General features: G+C 38.1%; 1 protein-coding gene across 3 annotated transcripts in view; it reads right to left on the bottom strand.

Moving 5' to 3' along the window:
* Positions 1 to 27,232, bottom strand: part of LOC121459110 (semaphorin-3E-like) — a 224,529-nt gene that overhangs the window by 94,829 nt on the left and 102,468 nt on the right. For all 3 annotated transcript variants that reach the window (XM_041668631.1, XM_041668630.1, XM_041668632.1), the window contains one exon: positions 1,713 to 1,873. In XM_041668631.1, the coding sequence (XP_041524565.1) occupies positions 1,713 to 1,873 (161 nt within the window). The remainder of the gene's footprint in view (positions 1 to 1,712; positions 1,874 to 27,232) is intronic.

A 27,232-nucleotide genomic window follows, 5' to 3' on the forward strand; every position in this document is an offset into this window, starting at 1 on the left:
CCTTTTCCAAGATTAATGACACTTGGTTTGGCTTTGTGACTTTTTCGTCTATCAAGGGCCACATATGGGCCCAGAATTCCATTGGGGCCTGACAGGGTCACAGGGAGTACCCAGCTGAAGTCATTGAGTCCCTCTCTCAGAACCTACCAGTGGCAAATTGTTCAGCTGCTGGGGGCAGGGTCCCTTGAGTTGCTTATCTGTTGGTGCTTAGATATTAACAGGTACATTATTATGTGGTCTAATTCATTTATTTATTTATTTATTTATTTATTGCCTCTAAGTTACCTATTCCATCACAGAAAAGCTGAGTAAATTGACATATTACTACTGAGAGTGACTTGGAAAGAGAGTTTTAGATGTGAAAGAGGCCATCCAATCAGTGAGGGAATAATCCATAGACCTTAACTGGTGGTCATGTACATATGTCTGCATTCATGTAGAAAATCACTAGAAGAGAGATGTCGTGTGCTTATTTGAAGCCAAATGAAGACCCTTGGGTATCCAACAGAAGTAGTCAGCTCTGAAGTAATATAGATAAGAGTAACTTTATATGGATTGAGCAAGCTGTATTTATATATCTATATGTGTGAGTGTATCATGCATAAAGTCATTGGTTCAATCACACCCTCCCTTCTTTTCCTGCAAATATGAAAAGCCAACATTGTTTAACTAAAATCAGTTATAGCGACGACTTTATTTCAATTATGTTCCTTCCAAATTGGAAAGTGGTAGATGCAATGTCTTCCCTAAAGTTAGCAGATGCTACACAAATCTAAACACACTTCTATGCATGGACAGCAAGCGGTACATGGATGCTTTCTTATTTGTAGGGAAGTTAGGATGGCTGCAGCGGAAGCAGGGGCCTTATGAGTGCTAATTACATGCTCCCTACTAAGCTCTAGCCCCAGCTCTTGTGCATGAATTTTACACAAAAATAAAACAGCAAGAACCAGAAGAAACAGAAAAACATTTCTAAACTATTTCCTCTAGAGATTAGGATTTGGCAAAGACTGAGCAATGCTGTTTTTTGTCATATTTTTTAAAGAATTTTGAATTTGAATAAAGGAATTTTGGCTCATTTTGATGACCATCAAAATAAAGCACAAAGTGCATTTTTTTTCATACCTATACAATGCCACAAATCTACAATCTAAATTTCTTCCTATCTCATGTAAAATTGATATGACTCCGAGGAACGTAACCCGATTCTCTCTTGTATACACCGTTTTTCTTCTCATCATCAACCATTTTCAACACTGCTTTTACTTTAATAATGCACTTTCCAGCAAGCTTGGGGAGCATCCATCTCAGCTAATAATATTACCAAGAAAAGTACACGAGGCAGTTATGCTGATATTACAGGTCCATATTTGGATGCTGGAACAATACAGCCCAGAGGCACGGCTAATAATCCAGGACCCTCTAACTCAGGTCTCCACACAGTGGGTGGGTATAGTGACCAAAGTAAGAGCATCAAATCACAAGGAAAGTGTCTCTCTCCAAATCCTGGTATCAGTGACAAGCTAGAAAAGTTCATACACAAGGCTTTAAATTTTTCCCCAAATTGTTTCCTTTATGAAGATGACTTTATTTCAATTAAGTAATCTTTCCAAATTTGAAAGCGATAGATGCAATAAGAAAAAATGTCAGGAAACATGCTTGCAATTCCACCCCTCTTTCATTCCCTTTTCAAAGAGCTGGTGTTTCCATACCTCTCTGTAGTTATCACTGATTCGTTCCAAGTTCAGGGAATAGACAAGGTCCCTGCCACCCACGAAGAGCCGCTCTTGGTACTCATCCAGCAGCATTGTGTGGAGATCAAGAAATCCCAGGGGACTTTGAAATATGGATGTCCTGTTCAGGTCCAAGAGTTCTGCAATGCAAACAGAGGTCTATACTAAGTACATGAGAACACATTAACACTCTTCTCAAACACAGGATTTTATGTTTGCTTCATACATATGAGGCCTTAAATTGAATAATTTAGAGAAGATTAGAAATATCCAGTATCCATGTGGACTTTGTCCTGCATCTTTCAGTACTGTGATGTAAATAATGTGATGATACCCAGATCCTTTCTACAGGACAGTTTTTAGTTATAACCTAAGCACATTATTCCTTATTCTTTGAGTCTTCTCTAGATTCTTTTGATACCCAATGTAAAGTAAATGCTTTGAGAAGTTATTACACTGTAATGATAATAATAATAATAATAATAATAAACAATTTGTTTGAGGAATAATGAGAAAAGTACTGGTATGTCCAGGATAGGTATAACACTTTAAAAACCTGTATGTCCATATTGGAACTGTGGAAGCAATAACCACAGATATAAGAGAGTAACTAACTGTATAGTCACAATATATTTTAATGTGTGAGCATTCACATGTTTATTAATTTATTAATCTGAATATTTAAATAAAACTTGGAGTGTAAGGCACATTTTCTCTGATTTTAAAATATGGACAAAATCATGAACAATAGTTATGATATAATGCAATGTTAAAAGTTCATTTTCAATCTTCCTTTGTGTACATAAAGCACTCATAAGTGCATCTATTTAGTTCTAATAGATACCAACTCAGGAAAACCACCTAAAACTGATATTGAAAATCATATCCAAAATCAAACTGAAAAACCCTGGCAACAATCAAGTTCATAATCACAGCTATGATTACTCATGAAAATCATTTGGGATCTGCTTTCCACTATTGTGATTCAGGCTATCTTCGGGCATTCGTGTCTGGGTTAGGAATTACAAACAATATCTTTGGAACATATATATTAAATTTAAGAAATCAGAATCTGGCAAAGTCTTATGTGTATGTTTTCTTGGTGGAGGCAGGATCTCTAATTTCATAAGTCGGTTTAGTACTTAGGGCTTGGAAATTGATATATGAGAGCTTTTGAGAATGAGGAGGAATATTGGTCCTAAGATAAGGTTGAGTATGGAAGAACGGCTGAGGGCTCCTTGGGAAACAGTGAGCAGAGGAACTCGTCCGTGCAGTTTATTCCAAAACTGCACGTAGAGTGTGCGGAATGTTGCGGAACAGGACACTAAAGCACAAGCAGTCAAGGGAAGCATGAGAAACATCCAACATCTTCCAACATGATGAAATCTCATTTCTGCACTATTAAGAATAAGGGTTGAGAGTTCAAAGCCTGCTTGGGTTACTAAGTGAGATTTGTTTCAAATAAACACAACAAAAACAACAGAGTGAAAAAGAGAGGGTTCTTTAACTGGTCTCTCCTCTGCAGTCTTGGGTGCTCAGAACTCTGTGGAGTAGAATTTCCTTTAGATCTCTGGTTTAAATCAGGCAATACTGCAAGCATTCAACTATCCCGGGTATACATCACATTTGAGATACTGAACCACTGGGCCTAAGTAAAAAATCTGAGACTAAATCTTGAGGGTAGGCCTGAAGGAATACCGGGTATTTTGGGGGGAAAGGAGGCAAGCTGGAATTAGAGAGATTAGAGAGAGGCCCTCGAATTCCAGAAGAAAAAGAAAAGTCACAGTTAATATTGTTTAAGTTCAAAGTCATACAGTCATACTTACTGGACATTCACAAATTAGAAGATGGTGTTTTAGGATTCGATATCATCTGAGATGCCGGGAGCAAAGCTCTCGGTTCCCCTTATGCTTCGGTCCTTATAAAAGAGAACTACGGTTTCAGGTGAGCCCTACTAAGTGGAATCTTCTCTGGAAAACTTTCCCTAGGTAGTCTGATAATTTGCAGAGGTTTTCCACTTTCTATGCATAATACAATCTTTATCTTAAATGGATAAGTCTGGTCAAAGAATGGCCACATATTAGCAAGAACACTTTTTATACGATTGAGTTGCCAAAAACGGTAAGATGCAAAACTCAAGAAATTAAATTTCTTGGAAAATTAACAAACTGTGTGAAAGATTCTGATGTGAGGTTCCTTGACTGAAACAGAGTTTAATAGGAAAAGCCAGGGTTGTTTACTGAAAATGTGGAATTGGGATGAGAACCAATGAGGCCGTTGTGTGAGTGAAGTCCGTCTGTGGAGGTTGGTGCCTGCTTTTTGATGAGCCCATTTCCACATTACCCATCTTGACATATAAGAGAGCTATCATCTTCTACTTGCTACCCGGTTTCCACTTCTGGCAAACTCACTATAGTTCTAAAAGACTAAAGGTTCTTATTTATTTGGCAGTTGTAACAGTTGCTATTTATGGTTTCACCAATCATCTTTTACTCCGATGATTTAAACTCTTCTCCGACCCATTCTGTCTACAGCCCGATAGGACCCAAAAGATATAAGGATCACTCATGTTAGTGTGGATGGCGACTGGACAAAGCAAATGGAAAGAACTGGAGTGTGCATTGGCCCGTGCAAATTATGCACACACTAATTTTCAATGACTTATTTTTTTTTCATGAGCTATAGTATTGCAATAGTTTAAATTATCATTTCCTTCATTTTATTCTGAAAATCTCAGGCAACCCCAAGTTTCCTGACTCTAATAGGTTAATGCCATCACAAGAAGAAAACACCCACGTTACTTATGACAACATGATAATCACAGTACAGCATGCATGCGCATTAAAACAGAATTCCTATATGCAGAATCTGGAGAAACAAATTTTTAGTTAGGAGTTTGATCTAAGTTGCCTGGGTAACTTTGGACAGCCTTTAAACCTTTTTGAATTGTATTCCTTCTATGTTAATCCTTTTCTGCCTTTATATTTTTTTAATTGATTAACTCAATTGCGTTTTCATGGTGAGGGGGGAAAACAGAGTATAAAAAATAAGCCAAACTTGTCACTGAATTAATAAATTTCCATGCATAATGTTTTGCTTTAAAAGGGATGGTATGTTTAATAAATAAAGGCTAGCTATTTTCCTGTATTGAACCTTGTTTAAAAAGAAATATTTAAACTATTTCCCTTATTTTTATTATTTAAATGCCTATATGATGAGATAATTTTTTTCTTTTTGTTAGTTACAAAAAATTAGAGATTATTTATCCTGACTCATTCATATGGCCTCATGAGACATGGTTGCCAAAATATTTATGGTACCTAAAACTGAATGTCACTACCAATCTTAGGCAACAAGTCCAATAATTTCATTTTATTTTACTTATGCAGATGTTTTCCATAATAATTGCAAAGCGATTTTTATATTTAAAAATTAAAGGATTAAGTATAATGTACTTTAAAGGTTTTTACATTTGGGAGAGCTTAAGTGCTTCAAATGCTTCTGCTGCTCCTTAAGAGAATGACCCACATGACAGAGCAGTATCAGCTGTGGCTCTCTAGGCAGTGCAGGCTTGTCAGTAGATGTACTATCTCAGAATCATAACAATAAGCGTACCATATCCCTACAGCACTTTCTATATTCCCAGGCAACCCCCCTGATTTCCTATCATTAATCTGCTAATGTTTTTACCAGGCCTTAGCTGTCCTGCCCAATAGGAAGTCATGCATAGTTATCTTTGGTTTAGTCAGGAAAGGTTTACAGTATTGATTACAGGTGAGGATGTGTGCTATAGATGTATGTCTGTGACAAGGGACACATTATTTATAGTCCTTTCTTTATTGAACTGTGCTTTGAAAGGGACGTGTTTATTTGATTTTATGTTTATTCTATGTTAACTTCACTTTTACTTAATTCACTTCGTTAACTTACTTCTTCCCCAAAAGGATCTGAATCTCCTCAAACAGATAATCTCAATTAAATTAACAAATACATACTTTAGAAGAATTAGGGTAAGCGGAAAACAATTTAAAAAGACACAGTTGGAATTAATGTAACTTACATATTTCTCTAGCACTTGACACATTGCTAAATCATCTCCTCAAATTGACCTCAAGCTCACCTATACCCAAAGAAAAAGTCAGGGCGGAATAATAGGCAGCAAGGTGAAATCATGTGCATGGGAGCATCACAAAGTGCCAAGGATCAACAGAAATTTCTCTTAAGGTTATCTGAAGAGGAATGCTCGAAACACCCACAGCAACCTCTGCTACCACTCCAAAATTATTGCAATAATTAGAGTCCTCAATGAAAAACAATTGGTTTGTATCAAAATTCAGCTCTACAAAAGTAAGTATACGGTCACAGATGACCATGATATTCAGGACAATTACTGTTGGAGAAATAAAAAATAAATTAGGTAATGTGAATCTAGTGCAGAAAGTTAGGTCTTGTAATTAAAAAATGAAGAGAAGACCATATAATTGATCTCTGAGGAAATGTTCCATCTTAGTTTCTTCCTTCCTTCCTTCTTTCCTTTCTCCCCCCTCTTTTCTTAAAATGTCATTGCTTCAGTGTACTGTTGCTGAGGTTTCTTCATTAATTTTCTCATGGTCAAATATGCCTGTTGGCCCCCTGTTGAGTGATATTCCTTATTGTACAATAGTCCATCTACTTATAATGTAACCGGCTCATCAGTGTTTCCATTTTATACATAGCTGGGTTCTTGCAGATTGCTTTATCATCCTAAACGGCACCAACTACTTATCTGTAGTTGTGTGTAGAATCATGTGATAGACAGTGTGGTCCCTATAGTTAAATGACACCAGAGCAGTCACCACGAAGGCTCTGCTCCAATTGTACAGGCAAACCTACTCAATGTCAGATGTCGTATAGTCTGCATTTCTACTAGACTGAAAAAATTGACTTGGTGTTTATAGATAGTCAATAGAATCTTATTAAATGTTGGAGAACAAACATCTGCTGAAGTTGAAATTGTATTTATCTTTTATTGATTTGGGCTATCTTCTCTGTACTACCAACTGGCTTGTCAGAGCTGTTGACCCTTCTGGAGAGATAAGAAAGGCCTGATTTCCATATCCAGTCTCTCTACTTCATCCACATGTATTTGCTAAAAGTTGAAATATTTTGGACTTGTAAAATAGGTATTCTAAACATAAATCAGTCAATAATTAAAGTGTAAAGTTTGGTAAAGACCCCAAAAATAATTACTAGAATTTAAAGAAAGTGTTTATATGAAACACAAGAAAATTATTTATATTCAAGCAATTAAATTTGTGGTATTTTTTAGTGTGTTGAAGATACTATTTTAATGAAAGTATTATTGCTTGTGTTTTAATAATGACATTATGAATAATTGAATATAATCAATCTTACTAAGAAATTAGCATAAAATATCAATCTTCACAGAATTTTAAAAATTAAAAACTAATGAAAATATGACTTCTAAAATTTCATAGAACATTTCTATTTAATTCAAATTTTCTATAATGAACATAAGTCAATTAATTAAATTCAGACTTATATCTCACAAGTAAAAGAGAAAGACATATAAAATGCTTCCATTTTTGTAATGAAATGTCTTCATACTAGAAGGCTTGACTGTCAAAGTAATAATAAAAGTAGATACATATTAATTGTATAGTCATGTGTGATTTACTAAGGGCCAAATAAATATTATTTCATTTAATCAAAATAACTGCCGCTCAGAAAAACTCTATTTTCTATGTGTGAAAAATGGGAAATTATAGTAATTCAGTACATAGCTTGGGTTGTTTGGTTGGTTTTGGTACAACATTTGACCAAGAAAAGTTGATTGGAGAATTTAAAATATATAATATATATACATATTCCTATCTATTCTATATGAATGTTTATGTATGTAACATCAATTAAAGATAAAAGAGATCATAAATTTGAAAGAGAGCCAAGAGGGTATATTGGGTTGGAATGGAAAGAAGGAAAGGGGGAAAAGATATGCTCATATAATAATCTCAAAAAATTAAAAAATACAGACTTAGAAATGCAAATGAAATCATCACTGTGAATTCAAACAACTCAGTCACTCCATTTTGTTCTCAACACCAAGAAGCAAAATGATTGTTAGAATTGTTAAAAGTTTGTTCTTTGTTAACAATGAGCCGATGTATGATACATAAAACGTGTATTTTAAAGTTTCCTGAGAAAACACCTGTATGACGGGATTCTATTGCCTCGGTAACAGAAGGGTTTTGTGAGAGCTCACAGAGAGTACTAGTTCAAGTGAAAGCTATCCCTGAGTTTGACGTTTTGATTTGATATAGTTAAAATAGAAACACAACAGAAAAATTCAGCTTAATATCAATTTTATCTTTAATTTGCATTTTCAGGCAGTCCCATAACGATATGGGGGTTTTTACATGACTTTTATCTAACAGTTAATGACATATTCAGTTTTATATATTTTATTATTTTACAAAATGCATTAAGCTTTTCTTATTTAGCTACAGAGTTTCAAAGCCTTTTTTGGTGCGTACCAAGGCAGGCAAAGTACTGGCAAGGCGGGGCTCCCCTGCTCCTTAAGGACGTTTCTCTCTAATCTTAGCCTCAGATATGCCATGGAGTTGGCATGTTTACCAAGCAGTGGTAGTTCCTTTATCCCTTCCAGGCACTTCAAGCTGTCTAGAGGAAAGCAACAAAATATACAGGAAGAAGGGGACAAAGGGACTCAAATCCCAGTCAATCCCCACAAAATGCTATAAATAATGGCCAGTGCTGACTCGGGGAGACAGTGACATCTTGAGTTCTTTCTACCCTAAAAATAACACGAACCACTTGGGGAGAGGACAAAGAAACAAGACAGAACGAAATGTACCAACTCCGAGTTCCTCCGGAAACGTTCTAAAGAGGGAACTAATTATTATAGCTAGGCTGCATGCTAATTATCAGCTGTCAATGAAGATTTGCACAGAGGATTTAGTCATTTCCTCTCGGGCCTTTCTCGTTAACCTGCAGGGCTCAAGGTGTTAAACCTCGCTGACATCGACATATTAAAGCAAAGTTCTCTCCGGTTACAACGGACTCGGGTGCTGCCTTTCTGTGTGTAAGACGCAAGATGCAGGAGCTGAGCCCTCGTATTATCTAACCCACAAATTTAAATAGACTTGCTTCCTTCTTAAATACACACTTCTTGTTCCACTGTTAACCACCAAGGAAGAACTTGGTGCAACTTGGTTCTGTAATGAAACATGTCATTATTTTCCAAATCAATGAGTTTCTTCAGTGTCTCCTGAAGTTTATTCGACGGAAGTCATGATGAACACAAATAAAATGTGGCAATAGTCACTAAAAATTTCCAACTTCACAGCTAAAATGGAAACTATGTCTCGCATCATGCTTTGATGATTTTGACAGACATGGCAGCTGACTGCTAACCGCAGTAATAATGTTGGAAATGATTGAGTTGTAAAAGGCAGAAGGAATTGTGGGGTGTTGAGAATGTAGCTTATTGTCACAACGCTTGCTTTGCGTGTATGCATCCCAAGTAGTGCAAAAAGCCAAAATACTAGCAACTAACTTTTTAAACAATGTGAACATGGGATTGCCGTGATTCTAGCCTTTCATGCATTCATTGAACATTTAAATTCTGTGTCCCAAGTCAATGGTGGCAGCAGGGCCCTGCAGAGGACTAAACTTTCAATTATTTACTACTTCCAAAGACAATGAAATAAGAGTAGACAGTAAATAGTGTTTTCTTTCTTAAAGGTCAAAAGATAATTCTGAATTTAAAATTCCTTGAGCCATTTTTACATACATGATAATTATATAGTAGTTTATGTGATTTTTTTTTTTTGGTCTCTGAATTCTGTGACAAAAAAGCCACTGGATACATGTTTACATAAAATCACTGTCTATCCATGAATTAAACATTTATACAAATGCATGAATTTAAATCATTCATCTGAACAAGACAAAGCTATATAGTTAATATTCCTGAAACATACATCAATTATTTAAGTTGGTATTTAAGAATACCATCTCTATATTTAATTCTGACTATATTATATCTCAGTAAAGACCAAAATGAAGGACTCATATAGGAACAACTTCTTGAAGTGAACCTGGCGTTGGTCATAGCAGTGCTCTAGACTGAGATCCAGGAAGGTGCTCCCATGTTCCTTGAGGACTTTGTACCTAGGGTATTCTACTCTAAACTTGGAAGGAATGAGTTCCAAGTACTCTAATAGTATGACTAGATTTCCTGAAAATACTGATTAGTCTTGGAAGTGCATAATCCAGGTCAGAAAGGAGCAATAGAGGATAAAGGGAGGCGTGAAGATGGTTCTGTATGGAGCAGATGGGGAGAATGGGAGAAAACAAAGCACCAGGCATCATGGAGACAGAATCTGAAGGGCTAAGTGGATGAGAGAAGGGGTCAATAGACATTTTTAAAAGCGTCCAACCTCTCTGCACTTGAAAACCACTTACTTCAAGAAACCACCTTACCCAATTCATGAAGAAATGTACCAACAAATACTGTCAAGTATGTGGGGAAGCAAAACCATTATTTACTGCTGGCGGCAGAATAAACTGATAGGGACGTTAAAGAAGTTAATAATTAATTTTTATATAAATTAAAATTTTATTAACATAAAAATAAAAATAGAACTACAGTTGTAATCTAATTATACCTCTCCTTGGCACATACCCAAAGAATTTCATATCAAACCACAAAGATAATTGCATATCCATGTTTATTGCTTTGTAAACTGTAAGCAGCCTAAATAATAAGCAGTAACAGATGAATAGAACTGATGAAATGTAGCATATATATGTGTATATGTATATGTAGCATATATGTATATGTGTGTATGTATATGCATACACATATATATGCTACATATATACTGTACTCAGTTGTAAAGAAAATGAAATTATGATATTTCCAGTATGGTGGATCAAGTGTGGATCCTACGCTTGATGTGTGTGTGTGTGCATGTATATGTCTATAAATTCAAGCAAATGAGTCAAAGCAAACAAAAAGTGTATTGCTATGTGCAGAACGGCTGTAGCTCGGAGACACCTTAACTAAAACTACATTGACTAGAGTTTAAGTACTTTTCTTTTTTCTGATCTGCCCTGGGTTATATAATTTTATTTTCAATTTATCTTCTAGAAGAAATTAAACATGTTGTCATACACCTTGGAGTGCTCTGTCTTAATTTTGTGTGATTTTTTCCATCCCTGTACACATTGCCTGCTATTCCATTGATTGGGTCATAACTAAGGGGCCAGATCTTCAAACTCTTATATTTCACATAGATCACAGATGAGAAATAAAAGAAGGTGTTTCCTTAAAAGGCAACATTTCCATTCAGACAGGGCTAGAATGGTTTTTTAATGTGATATTTCCTTACTTCCGTAAGTAAATTGATTTTCTCCTCAATTTTGCTTTTTAAGTAGCAATTATTATCAGGCATAATCAACCTATTCAGCAATAAATACTTTAAAAGCATACTGTGTTAGTAAAGACTTAGCCACAAAATGTTCTGGCTATGAAGGCAAACAAGGAAGATTCTCAGCTTCTGGGACATTATACTAGACACACAAGTTCAGTTCTGGCACTAACTGGCAACAAGAAAGGCAGAGTCAGATCCACAACAGACCCTCCTTCCTCAACATGAAAGGAAAAATGACCCAAAGTCCTCATTTAACCTACTCTTGACAATTCTTTGTTTCCTGGACTCAACGAGAGTTCCAGAGGTCTAAGGAAAAATATACCATAAGATGATAATCAAGACATAGATTAAGGAAGTTCGGAACAGATGTGAAAAGCTTTAGCATCGTCTATAGTCAGTATTTTATGCTTTTTGTGAGAAGACTTAGAATTTTAGAACATTTTCTCTGTGCGGAAGGGAGAAAGCCCTGAAGTGAGGGCCTCAGTGAAAATGTGCTGACTCGGAAACCATGACATAAAGATTGTCCATCTCGGACACCACCCCCATCCTCAAGTCTAGTCCAATGGGCGTGGCCAAGACACTCCCTACCCAGTCAGGTGCTCAGAGGGGATTCAAAGCTTTGCTTAGAGTCCTGGTGCAAATATTGACCTTGCGGAACTTGCCGAGCACAGTTTTACCCCGTCTATGCTCACAGCCTCCTGCTTCAGAGAAGCAGTTCCTCCCGCGGTGATCTAGCCTGCCTCATCGTTCAGCTGTATCTAACAACCCTGCCTCCATGTTCTATTGTATGCAGGAACCCTGTCCACCCCTTCACCTGTGTATAACATACAAGCTGAGCGTAGGTGCTGATGTGTAGTAGTCTTGAATTCCGGCCATCATCAATGGGCACAGGAGTAGAGACAATGCCAGTGCCTCCGGGGCAGGGATGAGAAGCACCAACACAGAGCCACAGCGGCCTGTCACTTTGCATGGAACAGTGTGGGGCTTGCCAATCTTGTTACCCCAGTAGCCTCTGCACACAGGGATGATGGAACACTTGGCCAAGATGTTGGCCCCTCAGATGGCAGTGGATACCTCCTTGGGGCACTTAACACCAAGACCAACATGACCATTGTAGTCCAATAGTCAAAAGCCTTGAACCTGTTACCCTGGCAAGCCCGAGTCTGCTTCTGCAGAATCTCACCCTTTAGGGACGCACCCAAGAGATTTACTAATGGGCAGGGAGAACAGGTAGCTCTCCTACAAGAACTTGATCTTCATGTCTTTAACCAATGACCCAGCTTGTTGACAGGGATTCATTCCTTGCCATTGGCTTTACCTCCAGAAGCCCTGCAGGCTTGACCACAACCAGGGTCTGTAAAAACTCTGCCCGATCCTCTACAATTGTAAGCCACTGTTTGCTAATCCTGCGCCCTGGGTCCTCAAGGCCCTCCCTCTGCACCTACATTATCCGCCATTTGGTATTTTCTAAAAGAATAAAAAGGAGGAGAAGGAAGGAGAAGGAGGAGGAAGAGGAGTCCATTTTTATGCAGGTGGATGGTTTGATGTGGCTTTTCGGCCTCACACCCAAACCCCCTTTTAGGGCTGTTTCTTGACCTCCAATAAAAACCCATACTTTCACATATATGAAAACAAATCATTCCAAAACCCATACAATTTAATCCTGAAAAAAAAATTTCCTATGAGTGACTTCTAGATTTATTAGAAGGATTCAGTCTTGCATTTGTAACTTTAAATATCTATAGGTTTTAAGTTGGTGCAATATCATACAGTAACGGCTACTGCACAACTTGGACACTTTCTACAGTAACAACACATCACTGTCAGAGTTACAAAAGTGAGGAAATTATAACTGAATTTTAAAACCATGAAGACGGAAAAACAAGATTATAATCCTGTATATCCTGGTAATTAAAAGGAAATGGAACCAACTTGCCCCCAGTACAACAAGGGAGAAAATTGGTGCGTGTTTATCTGGATGTAGAAATAAGGTTGGGGGTGGTATTTTAATTACCTGGACGATTTGGAAATGCTGTTCAGCCTCAGAAACCTGATTCCCTGTGAAATCACAGGCCTTCCAGTGCCTTAGCTGCCTCCCAGTGGGGAGTGGGCCCCCTGGGTGGGCAGGTTCTCCTAGCAGAGGCAGAGAGCAATGTGAAGAGAGAGGACAAGCTGCCTTGGTATGGACAATTCACCGATGGCTTTCTCCCACAAAAGTTGCCTTAGTAACCAAGTTGTTAACAAATTCCTATTCTCCTCTTGTGGAAGTTCTCAATTAGCACTGATTCCCTTCCCAGAAACCCCTGTTGTTTATGACCTGTCACAAAGCAAACAGTAGCGAAGAAGACTACCCATTCATTCTTTGGAATCCAGGCATGTGGGCGGAGACTTATATTCATGGATAGTCTCCCTCTGTGTGTGTGCTGTGGTAGGTTCTGGGAAAGACGGCAGCCTGCATGGGTCGTGACCCTTCCCCTCGCTCTATTGGTGGTCACAGCTCGGTTTCACACACCTGTAGACAGACACTCACTCACAGTGAAACTCAGCAACTTCTAAAACTCACACATCACTTGAGAACAGGTGTTTGAGGATCTGAGTGAATCACCCGTTTTCATATTACAATAAACCTAACAGAAGAATTATGAAATACTGGCTAGTCTTTTGTGTATGAAACATATTTGTTAGTTTGCATAGAGCAGAGATTCTGGAAGTATATTGCTTTGCATATTTCATACACTTATCTAATAATATTTATGCTTTACATATATCCATTGATGTTGTCGGAGGAGGATAGATATTTTCAATTAAAACTCGCTCTTTCTCCTGATAAGTATAAAAAAAAAAACACTTAAAGGCAGTGGGTTATAGAAACAGGTCAATACAACGAGAGAGAGAGAGAGAGAGAGAGAGAGAGAGAGAGAGAGAGAGAAAGGTGGGATAACACATCCTTGAAAACAAACAGTAATCTGCCAAGTATGCCAAGACACTGGTTTCTTTTCCACTGTTACCACTGAACTTAGCAACTGGATTTTTGAAAATATTGTTCCTGCCAGACGGAAACAAAAGTAAAATACTTTAACACATTGCTGCCGTGTTCCCAGTCCATGACTTTGTCTGAACAGATGCGTGCAACCAGGTAGCTAGCTGACCATTCATCATGGAGTCAAATGTGATTTAAAAAAATCTTGGATCCCCCTGGCAAGGTCATTGATCCTATCTGGGGAAAGAAATTCCACATGAAATTGGGAACAAAAGTCCATTTTCATTTTCCATCATTGTCAAGCACAAAGAGCAAATGAATTAATCCTCCTTGCCTTGCCTGAGGGTTGTCATCAAGGTGACGAGGCAATGATGCAGTTCTCTGTGATGTTTGGTGGTTAAGGACTAGGGTCTTACCATCCTAATGCAAGCGTATTAAACTTTCAGGGTAAATTTTTCATAAATATTCCATTCAGGAAAATGAAGATGGCAGCTAAAACTACTTGTAAATATTATGGATAAAAGAGTTTTTAGATTCAGTTCTTACTGCAATCTAATGTGAATTAGGAATCAACATATTGCCATTTCAGAATAATCAGGTCTCAGCCTGTTTGGCAAAGCACCAATTATACTACCAAAGATGCTTGATTTTCCATGTATTGGCAAAAATTCTGTTCTAAAATTATTAAATGTCCTTCACCATTTTTAGTTATACTGTAGTATTGAACAATTTGAATATATTAACTAAACGTCTTATTGGCTAAATGACGCAGTTCTCTTTGGCCAATGCATGAGGAGTCATTAAAGGTTTCATATCTCTGAAGCAAATTCTAACAATTACAGTACTTACTTTGTTATGTCCTTACTATTTTATATAGCATGCATGTGTGATATCACAGACAAACTTTATGTCACGTCTTACTATATTTGGGAAGATGATAAACTGCATTTTGTTTCGCTAGTAGAGTTATTTTAATGTATTAATGGCATAGTAAGCATGTAATCTTGGAAAGGGCATAGCCACCCATGTGATAAAATTTAAGATCAGTTGTTTAATCATTTAATCATTTTGGAATTACTTCTGCCTCTGAAGTATGCCACTTTGATGTTCCTTTCAGAAGATCTTATTACAATTTTGAAAGCCTTGTGAAGGATTATGATATAATCCTGTATCAACAGGCGATTGTGCTGTATCTGAACACTTGATGTAGGTGGAGCCTAACTAGAAAATAAGATGGACACAAAGGATGGTGTTTCCCGAGTGACAAGAAAGCAGTGACAATAGGGTAGAAACCTGGTCATGCAGAAAAAAACAGGAGAGTCAGAAGCTGGCACAATTACAGGGTTTGTGATAGTACCCCAAAGGTCAAGTTTCTAGGTCCTGCTATATGTATTTGCTATAGTCCCACAATAGGGAGGAAAAGGCCAGCAGAATTGCTTACGTACATCTCAGTATTCTGGAATCAATGGGGCATATCTCTGACTCATGAATGTATGTCTGGATGATGTCAAAATTTACACAATATGGTAGAAATTTTGCTTGGTTCCCCCTCAATCCAGCTGAAAGAAATGCTATATTTTTAATACATCCTGCATTTGTTGCATGGAGGTATTATTTTTGCTAATTTTGATCTTGTCTTCATTAATTCTAGATCAATAGTTTCCTTTGGAATGCATACTGGAGTATGCCAGAAGCCCCAAAATTCTGATCCCTAAGTTGCCTCTCAGGAATGAGAGCTGTATTTGGTCTGACACTGAGATTTTTAGACACTCTTATTCTCCAATAATTCCAATATGACATAAGGATTGGGAGTTTCTATTGCAGAAATATGCTGTTAGATAAGGGCACATACTTACTCATACCCTTCCAGGACCCACAAGCTCAGCTGTAAGCTTGCCAGAGCTTCCAGGATGCCAGACAGGGTACAATATTCTAACTGCCATCTAATCCCAAGTCAATACTAGTCGGAAAATAAGGCTGATCTCTTTGACATTCCATAAAGATCAAGACTGGGTTATATCAACATAGTAATCTGAGGAGAAAAAAATATTAAGAAGCACATTCCTGAGAGCAGCTGTCAGTATTCTGAATGAATGTTGAGACAGCTTTTAACAACTCAAACAGAAACTTATTCATGAGATATGCTCCTGCCAAATCCATTTCATCTTTAATTAAGAAATAAATAAATATTTGTTTTAGAGAAATAAAATTAAATCATTCCTTTAATAATAGTTAATGTTTACAAAGAATAAAGTGCCCACTTAAGTAACAATACCTAAAATTTATTAATTTCTTTTGATCAATATTTTTTCTAATGGATATTCAAGCAAAATTTTATATTTTAATTCACTTAGGGATCACGATTTCTTGAGAACTCGTGCACATGTTTGATTTGAACCTGTCATTTTTACAAGGCACACACCTGCATTTCGAAGGCCAGAAGGTAAGTATCATTATAGTGTCCTAAAACTGTGAAACCATGAACTCCAATAAGCCCACTTTCTTTCATAATTCATTGTCTCAGCCATTTCATCTCAGAGACGGAAAGTTAGCATCATATTACACAGGGATGCTTGCAGACTGAGTCTTAAATGTGTTTACTTTATAATGAGGCATAAAGCAGATATTTTAGAATACCAAGTCAATGGAAGCCTCAAATTATTCTGATGATATATTTTCTCCTGAATCTAATCTTACCAGTCCCGATTAGTCCCAGTGACTCAGTAATCTGTTTCTGCTGTGCACTTTCAGAAGGTCTGATGGATCTAATCCCGTCAACATGGAAGCGCAGTAGTCCTAAGCAGGAGAGGGCTGGGATCTACCTGTTCATCACCGAGGCTGGGAGGAGGAGGAAAGTCAACTTCTATTTTCTAATAGCAAGGCTGCGTCAGAGGCTATAGTTGTTCTGAGTGTTGCAAACTTTGACTAGGATTTCCTGGCCAGGAAGCCGACAATATCAGCAATATATCAGCAATGCCTGAGCAAAAATCATGCGATGCTTTGCCTCATTTGTTCATCGTAAAAAAAAAAAAAATTCCTAAAAGTCAGTTATCAGTGAAATGGGAACCAGGAAGTATTTAAACCCTGTAAAGCATATTTGCCCAATAGGATTTTTTTTTGCCTTTTTTTAAATGAAAGGTTTAAATTTTTTAATTATTGCATGTATTATGCAGCATATTATTTTGGATTTTTAGAGCAAATATTTTAATGCTTGTTTGTGGGTTTCATATCATGAATCTCATCACATCCATCCCCAACCCCCACATCTGTCCATTGCCCTGGCGACCTCCTCCCCAAAAAAAAAACAAAATTTGGAAGAAAACCAAAAAACAAACACAAATTGGTTGTCTTTGAGGTTACATTTTAATGGCATTTCTCTCTTCTTTTCTCCTGCCTCTAAACCTCCTATATACCTTCCTCTTCTCTCCTTCAAATTCAAGTTTTTTTTCCACCAGTTATCATTGCATGCAAATGTGGATTTGTATATACACAAATATTCCCAAGCATAACCTGTTGAGTCCACATAATGTCATTTGTACGTGTGATTTTAGAGCAGACTTCTCGACACTGGACATGTTTTAGTAGTGATGTTGGTGAAACTTTATATCCTTGGTGTGGCTAAGAAACAGTCTTAAAGCAAAGCACCTGATCCTCTGGCCCTGAAATCTCTCCTTCCCCTCTTGCACACTGGTACCTGAGCCTTGGCTGTAGGAGTCTTCTGTATCTGTATCTGTCGCAACTGTTGCCCACTAATTCTAATGTTTAAATTTCAGGGCTCCTCAGAGTCAGTGGCTGCAGAGGCAGGTGATGGTCACTTGGGCTGGCCTTAACCTTTCCAAGTATGACCTCCTTCAGATCCCATACTTGGAGGACGTATGCACACACATGCCTCATCAAAGAAAAAGGAATCTTTGGAAAAGAAGGCGGGCTAGCAACCTCAAAAAACATCTGTGAATTTACTTATGACAGAAGTTTTAAAATTTAATCCACATCTAGAAAAATTCAAAACTAAAAAATTCTTGAAATGCACGCCAAATACTAGCTCATTCATCACTAATTGCATAGACATTAGTTATGGTACAGCAAAGACATGGCTAGCATATTCCAAAATGAATTATATTTTGTTTCTACATTATATAATTTTAAAGCAAGAAATGGAAAAGAATCAGTTAATTATGTTTTAAATATAGTTGGGCTTGACATTAATTTGAGATGAAGAAGTAAGCCTAAAATACATGTCTCTTTTTAAACCACCACAAATTATTTTAATTGCAAACTTAGTCTTACTTAATAGCATCTGGAATGAGCACTTTGTTATCTGAGGTTTGTACATACAAGAGAATGTGGTAGGAAAGAACTGGATCCATCAAAAGACGTCCATCCTGTTGAACGTTGCAGTGTGCCTGCTGCCGTGCCCTGGACGAGAAGCCACACATGCATTTCCCTGGCTTTTAATTCTTCTGCAATATAGCAATAAAAGCAGTATGGTGTGTGAACACTACCAATGTAATTTTCAAAATGTATTTGATAAATATAAAAATATCTTCAATGGAAAGTTTTCCATTGATAATGGAAAAGATTTCTCTCATCTTACAGCAATCCTGAAGCTAAGACAAAGGTTAAACTAATAGTGCCCATGCCTTTGAGAAAGAGTCAGTGAGGAATTCATATTTCTGAGCTATATAAAAATAAAAGCTGCCCGTCAATTATAGCCTGCACTTCTCTGCACATTTGCTTTAATGAACTGCCATTCATATTTGGCTGCTCGTCGTCTTTGTTCCTGGAAGAAGCCTGTGATCACTCACTTCCAATTAGTGAGCCATGTCTTCTCTGGTAATAGGTGGCCACCACATCATAGCCTTTGAGTTTTCAGGCTCAATTAAAACAGTGATAGTAAGTCCTGGCTCAAAATCAAGGCTGCGACCCCTACAACCATCACAGCCACTTTAATCTCCTTCGGCTCTGTTCCTTGACAAATCCCTGAACGTAATTGCCCCTTCCGATTGCGCTCCCAAACACCTATGTGCAGTTCCCAGGGGGATCAGATCAGAAACGCCACAAGTGTTATACTTTAGAAGCAAAACAAAATTACATATTCACAAAAAAATTAGCAAAACATTACAAGCACAATTTTTGTTAAAGCTATAGTACACAAATACCTTTTAAAGTTTTGTGAATTTAATGACATCCTTTCTAAATGAAGACAACTTGCTAAAAGAGCAGAAAACCATTCTGGCTACACTTTAAAGTTAGACTGTGTCATTAAAGGCAAAATATTGGTGAGTGTTATGAAAAATACAAACACGCAATCTGGACAGTGTATGCACAGTCACCATAAGACAGTTTTCTCAGTGACCACCACAGTACGTACTGCAGGAAAACAAGTCATTCTATATGCTTTTAGGTCTTATAAAATAAGGGTTTCAACTCCCATTAACCAATTATATGTGTTTGTAATAACTGCCAAGCAATTTTGATCCAAATCTCTTCAAAGCTGTCAAAATCTCCTCCAGGCATTTCGTGTAAATGCACCATCGCTTCAAGGTCAGGATGATATTAGCTTCTAATGTTTCTACTGGTATTTTCCTCTTTAAAAGTTTGGACTTCATACAACATAAAGAACAAAAACCTTGATGTTTTGTTCTGTGTCATTCATGGTATGTGCTTTCTTGGGAGTGTGAACACTGCAATAAGTATACAGCTTTGTCTTTGCAAAAAGAGAAAAACAACAATAACAACAACAAAAACGAAAATAAAAAAAAAGCCTCTAATCTTATTCTATGTGGGAAAAAAGATTAATGAAATAAGACTGGATTGCATGACTCTATTAACTCGACATTCTACAACAAAGTATAACAAAGTGGAATATGCTGTTTTACCTGCATCTGATAAGATGTATTTCTTTTTAATCAGAGGAGCTAGGGAGTGGAAAGGACAAATCAAATCAAACCTTATTTCAGTATTCAACGAGTATCAGAAACACATTTCCCGTGTTTGTATATGTGTACTTTTTCCTTTACGAGTGCATACTATAAGCAGGAAACAAAGGAAAAAATGAAGAAAATCTATTTCCTCATGCAATGTTTTTCTCTTCTCTTGAAACAGCCTCTGTTGCCAGCAGAAGCTGCGCTAATTGAAATGTATTCTGCCCTCACCAAGGCAAAGGAGATAATTAAACTGAGCAGCAACCTTGGTCAGAACCTGGGAGGATGCTAGGCTCACTCTGTGACCCCTCCCATCCTCATCCTCTTCCCTCCTTTTGGGCAGCTGAGCTGAGGCATCTGGGGAAACCTGCCCTGCAGGTGTTTGAAAACTCAACAAAGGCTTTTACTTAGAGAAGGAAGACAGAAAGGTTTGCCACACTGCATGGGCAGGTAAGCAGGAGTTGGATAATTTTTTTAACCAATTATTTAAAACGCTAGTGGTAAATATCAAAGGACATGGCTGAAAATCATCCTGGCTGCCTTGATGCTTCCTTCCTGCCCTGAGAGGAAAAGGGATAGCTGACATATCCCTGCCCCAAGCCATCCTCCCTCAGTCCACAAATCGCAGAAATACATGGCTTGCCAAATTCCCCATTACAAAAACTGCATTTGAATATGTGATGTTTTTTACCCAAATTTGGAGTCTTTGTATAAAACTTTTTTCTCAATGATTCCTAGGTTATCAAATATGTATGTATGTATGTATAAGACGTCACGGTTTCAGTCATTAATTTCAAGAGTGTTTCCGTTCTTTGACCTATTTTCTGGCCTTCTGATGTACAAAAAAGTCACACTCTCGCTCCCCAGCCTTTACCCTTTAAAGCAAATCCTGCTTTCTTCTTTAAAAAAGATAAATCTTCTTCCTTCATAAGCACTTAAGTAGGTGTGCTTAACATTGTTGGCTAGGAACAAGAAGCAAATGTTATTTTTAACTCTATGGTCCTCTTTTTCCAACTTAATTTTACTCTGAAAAAAAATTCTAGGGCAAAGACCAGCTTCTTTAGGAGGAAGTGGGGTATTTTCCATAAAGACAAGGAAAAGCTGCAATGCTTCAGAATGGAAATTATTCTCAGCAAATGTAAACAAATATGTGCTCATCATTTGGTTTTGTTGTTGTCAAGGGATAATGTTTAGTTATGTGGCTGAAGATGATACATCATTGTTATGTAAACTTTTAGAAATTATGGATTGTGAAGGGATTACAACAGAGACAATATACACATACTACAATGGTTGGGTCAGTTTGTTCTAATAGCCCCAGCAGATAATTTCACTTTCAACAGAAGTGCAGGCAAAGTAGTCTTTTGAAGCAGGAATAGGGCACTCTCCTGCTTCATTAGCGTACTTGTCCTTTGTGTCTGTCACAGATGCCAGGAATGCCTGAGAGCTTGCTTTCATTCCCTCCGTCCAGGGAAACTCTAATACTCAATGTTAGTAATAAAAATAAGGATGTGCGATCATAGGCATGACCTGAGTGTGCCTTTGATGTTCACCACAGCTTGCAATAAGTAGTATGTTGTGCGGTCTATGCAAAGCCACTTGCGATAGCCAGAGAAATGTGTCTGTTCCACACAACACTCGACTTCCCAAAACACAGTTTAGCCTTGTGCCTGCAAGAATAAAGGAACACAGTTCTCCAGTGTTCCTCTAGCAGCCCAACTCACGTTTTCAGGGTCTACAGGCCCATGCATTGAAAAATGCACATCTGTATCTTTGGAGAAAGACATTAGCAACAGCCTTGGTGCTCCAGATCATGTGTTTTTGCAGCTGCCGTATGCTAGACAGAGCATGAAAGCCTTTGCTCTGTGGCCTTTATGCACTCTGTACAAGTTGACTTTGCAGGCACAGAGGGAGAGCAAGGCAGTGAAGTAATGTCACTTTAAGAGCTGGTACTAATTTCCACAACACTGAAACCTTTTAGTCATCCACAAGTTTAAGAGGAGGAAAGAATATTCACATTTCTATATTTCCCTGCAATTCAGAAACCTAGAAATGATGCTTTTGCTACATTTCTTCAAAAAAAAAATCAATCAGTGAGCAAAATTTTTGCAGTGCATTAGCTATGGACATCTCCCTACTCCTCTTCTGGAGATTGTATATTTTATTGAACTAGCTACTTCACAAAGGTGAATGGGGTAAAGGGAGGATAAAAAAAAAAAAGCCTAAACCAGCAAATTTTCCATAAATAGAAGAGATGGAAAAGAAAAGGCGGGGATAAGGAAAAGAGAATGGATGCATGAATGAAATGTCTTTAGTGAGCAAAGACTTGGACCCGGTGCCACACCCTGCACACACACAGTATGCTGCCAGGGTTCAGAAGGATGCTCCGCACACAGGCATGCAATGGAAAGTGAGCTTTCATGTTGCTTAAATATGAGTGGGTTGGAAGCAAGAAAACATTTTTAGTCCTGATGTGAGATGAATGAGAACAAGCCTGCACAATGAGGATCACAATGGAAATGAATGGGTTTGTATGACAAGAAAAATGGATTAGTTAATCCCATTTGCAGGAGGGAATTCCAAAAGTTATCTTTTTCATAGAGACAGGGAAACTTGAGGGGGGAGTGCAGGCAGGGAGAGACATAAGAATATCTATAGGAGGAACAAAAATGGAAAGAAAAGTATGGGGGAGAAAAAGGAGGAACCCTATGAAAATTGTGAGTTGGGAGCTTGGAGTTAGTTCAGATACAAGCCTTCAGATAAGAGGGCACAGGATGGGAAAGAGGGATGGAAAAGCTTTCTGGGAAACACCAAATTGGAAAAAGTGAATTAACAGCATGATTTTAAATCATTATTATTTTTCCTACATATCTCCATTGGTTCGGAAGTAAGAGGCAGCCAATGAGAGTGTCAAGAAAACAGAAACTAAGAAAGCACAAACAAGGAAATTTACAGAAATTGGAGAACAGTGATTGATGAATGGAAGAGACAGAAACAGTCCGGTTGCCTGAAAAAGTGTGATGAAGATGAACACTGGCTTTGGTCTGACCTGGTCATGAAGTAAACTCATCTTCCCAGAAGTGATCTAATCTTAGGAAATCACTTGTTCTCAGTTTGTTCTGTTTCTTATCCGCACCATGAAGAAACTGACAGACAGACTTTAAAGATTCCATCTACTGATTTATGTCAACAACAAAACAATCAGCTATTGTGCCCATGACAGAGCTCCTTCCCTTCCTCAGTGATGTCCAGACATCCCCCTTGTTCAGACACAACACTGCCCTTGGCCACCAGCAAGCTCCGTCCTTCTGTTCTCTGCTGACTCACACAGCTCTGCATCAGCCATTGTGCCCACCAGTATCTAAGGTCTTGTTCCATAGTACATTATAGCTTCCCTGTGCACTTCTAATTCCTCATGAATATCTGTCTTACCTGGACTTCAGCTTACCAACTATAGTGTGTGTGTGTGTGTGTGTTTGTATACCTAGAAAAATCTTCCCAGATAAGACTTACATTTTCTTCTATTTTCTGCAAAATTGCTTATAGTTCTAGCATGAATTGGATTTTTTTGCAAGTGAACCTCAATCGCTAAGACAGTGGTTCTCAACCAGTGGGCCGTGGCCCCTTTGGGGGAAGGGGTCAAATGACTGTTTTAAGGGGTCACCTAAGACCATCAGATAGCACAGATGTTTACATGATAATTCATAAAAATAACAAAGTTATAGTTATGAAGCAGCAAGGAGAAACATTTTATGGTTATGGGTCACCAAGCACCACAACATGAGGAAGGTTGAGAACCACTGCTTGAAAGCAGCAGCAGAGCAACAAACACCAATATCAGTGTCTATAAAGAGAGCTGCACTAAGTCATTTTACATTCCCAGAAGGACTCTGGCTCCTCATGTCTCTGTATTTTTTTTTCTCTCAGGACACATACCAAATCCTAACACTCTTCATCTCAGAACTGGAGAAGTATTTCAGCTGGGAAGACCGAGCTGTTCAAAAGTGAAGATCTGAGTTTGCTCTCCAGAACCCATGGAAAAAGTCAGATTTGTCTGTGCACTTTTAACTGCAGTGCTGAGAAGGTGGGAACAGTGGGTGTCTGGGCTTTGCTGGGCATTCAGTTATCCTAGTTAAGGGATTTCATATGCAGAGATAACCTTTCTCAAAAAACAATGGAGGTGTCTCCTAGGAACAGCTCCTAAGGATGGCCTCTGGCCTCCAAAAGCATCCAAATACATGAACATACATCACATGCCCACATACAAAAGAAGAGACAGTACATCTCTCGTTTCAGATTGAGTAATGTGAAGGCCCATTTCCACCTTGTCTGCCAGTCAGAAAGTTGAAGATTGCTCGAATGGTTGACTAGCATAATTGCACATCCCAACTCGATGTGACTGCTTGATTATTTTAACATTAAAATAGTCCATGCCATCCTGACAGGTGGTCAGGATATGCAAATGTACTTCTGTTTCTTTTTCTGTAAATATGAGGTCACCTTGGGAGTGGTGGCTTTCAGGATATGTGGTCTAGAGCAGCTACACTGCCTAAACAACAGAATGCTAATGATTTGCTGTCTCAGAGTGTTAAAGCAATTACTGAGTTGTCCTTTGTATCATGTTAATAAAGTCTTTTGTTACATACCTCTCCCATTTACATTGGGTATAAAAGGTATAGAAAAATAAACACAGGCAATTTCAGTAGTCACTGGAATGCCCTCCCAATACTTTCTATGATTTTTGTTATTATTTTTCATGCATCTTCATATTCTTATATTTCTAAGTTCCCATACCCCTACCCTGGAAAGAGGTAATTTTGTCAAGTCTGGTCCACAACAGGGTAATATCTTCTATAAATGCTATAGCTCTGAGGAAAACACACATTATGCTGTATTTGCTAATTTTTTATTATCATTATACCCTAGTAAACTATATAAATCTGGGTATACTCATTTCTATATGCATAGAACCTGAACCTGGAATAATCCATGATAATAATGACTATTCCATTGAAAATGTGTACCACTTGTACCACATGTCAGATACAGCTTACCTGAAAGCAATGAGAACACACATTTTTTTTAAAAAAAAATATACCAGCCATTTTACATAGGATGAATCTAAGGCATGGAGGCTAATTACAAAAGTTCCCACAAGGTCCTTGTTGTTGACACTCTTCCTGGAGAGGTGTGAACAAATAAATATGTACTCACCTCACATAGGAAACCAGGCACAACAATGTCCAGTTTGGTCAATCAATGAGTCTCCTTGGGGTTGCTTGCAGGAATATGGACAAGGGGATACTTAGAGGAGCAGAAATGATCCAGATAACTATGCTACCAAGGTCCTTCCCAGCATAGGTGACAGCTCAATAAAGCTAGAAAGCTGGAGCATTGGGCACAACCGGAGGGCACTGTAACAGGGTGGAGTGAGTCTTTTCCCAGCAGCTTAGTCAGCCTGTCCATTCCTGGTAGCTCAGCTGGTCTGAGAGACTTTCAGCAGTCCTTATAAGTTACATATGTATGGGGATGGAGGAGTCGAAAGTAGCTAGTCAGTTTCAGGGACTTCCTTCTAAGTTCTTTACTCTTTTTGTTTTTTTTTTTTTAAGACTATTTAAGTATTTGAGCATTCTCTATCTACTGTTTTAATTATTTTCTGAGCGTAACTAGCTTCTCTCAAGAATGGAATATTTCCCCTCCTCTTAGAACATCCTGTGCCATAAGGAACTTCCTGGATGCAGTGACTATGTCACTTCTCTTTCATCCTGTCCAGGAATGAGCTTCCCTCCAAGATGGAAGGTTTTTCTTGGCTAGAACTGCTACTTAACTATCACAGATACATTCAGAATGGAGACACGAATGAGGTGACCTAACCTAGTGGCTCATTTCTAAATACCACACAAGCCTTCCAAACCCAGATCTTGCCTTGCTCTCATTAACTGGCTGTGTGACAAATTAGTGAATTAGCTATATTCAGAGAGCCTTATATTGTAAGTCCAGGCTTTATATCCAATGCCATTGGTACTACCAAATGACTTCCTTCTTCAGAAAAACTTCTCATCTGTGTTCTGCGTAGAATAAGTTCTAAAACATTCATGTCCTAGAGAGCTCTTGTTCATATCACATTTACTGTCAATCACAGCTCTTCTTTCAAGTCATTAGAAAATGGGGTACCTCAAGAGTGGGACTGGCAAACCAGCTGCTTCCGTCCTGGTTAACAAGATCCCTCACCAGTGAAAATGCTGTGGAGACAAACCCCTGGCAGTGGAATCAGTTTTCTTTCTTCCCTGCTTATAAAGTATGATGAAAATCATCTAAACGCCTCAACACCTGCCTTTCCACCACTAAGACCTGTGGAAATGGGACAGAAGGAGAAGACCCAGTATACAAGACAGACGGTGTTGGCAAGATCCATGCAAACAATCACAGGGCAGTCCATGGGGACAGAGGCACAGATCTTAGGGAACCAATCATTTCTGTCAACTGCAACTTAAGAGATGGATACAAAAATCATTTTTATAATATAAAAGCCACTTAAAGAGATAAATAGGAATTCATTTAAAGACATCATCACCCAAACCAATTCTAATATAGGAAAATTTTTTTGGCTTGCTTTTTGATAACAATCAGTTGGCCAGTTACCATTCTGAGTCACTAACTGGTCAGTCACAGGCACCAGAGTTAGAGAGCAAGCTGGACCATTTCCAGGATTGTTGGCTGGTCCCCAGCAGCACATGGCCTTACTCTGTATTACTCTCTGTGAGGATGAGGCTTGAGGTGAGTGGTGAATGCCAGCCATATGGCTAACCCCCTCTTCTACAGTGTGCCTGCCTGCAAACAATGTTTTCATTTCAGTGACCAGACACTCAAGTCCCTTTTGGAGAAGCACCTGAACTTTTTAAGACTTTTAGGACCAATATTCAAAATGTCAATGGTGCTTTAATAGGGACCTCTCCAGGAGGTCTTCCTAATGGCTTTTTTTCTGTTTTTAAGTCCCAGTTCTTCCTTGGAGAGCTCTGAAGACAATATCCATGAAGATACATTGAAATAATAATAAGTGGCCTTCAGATTTAACCTGGCAAGGCAAAATACACATATCTAGCCCATTTGGGTATAACATATCACAACAAATACATTAAG

Source organism: Microtus oregoni, unplaced genomic scaffold (genome assembly GCF_018167655.1).
Source record: "Microtus oregoni isolate MIOR12 unplaced genomic scaffold, Mior012 000018F_ref0000195, whole genome shotgun sequence".
Lineage (NCBI taxonomy): Eukaryota > Metazoa > Chordata > Mammalia > Rodentia > Cricetidae > Microtus > Microtus oregoni.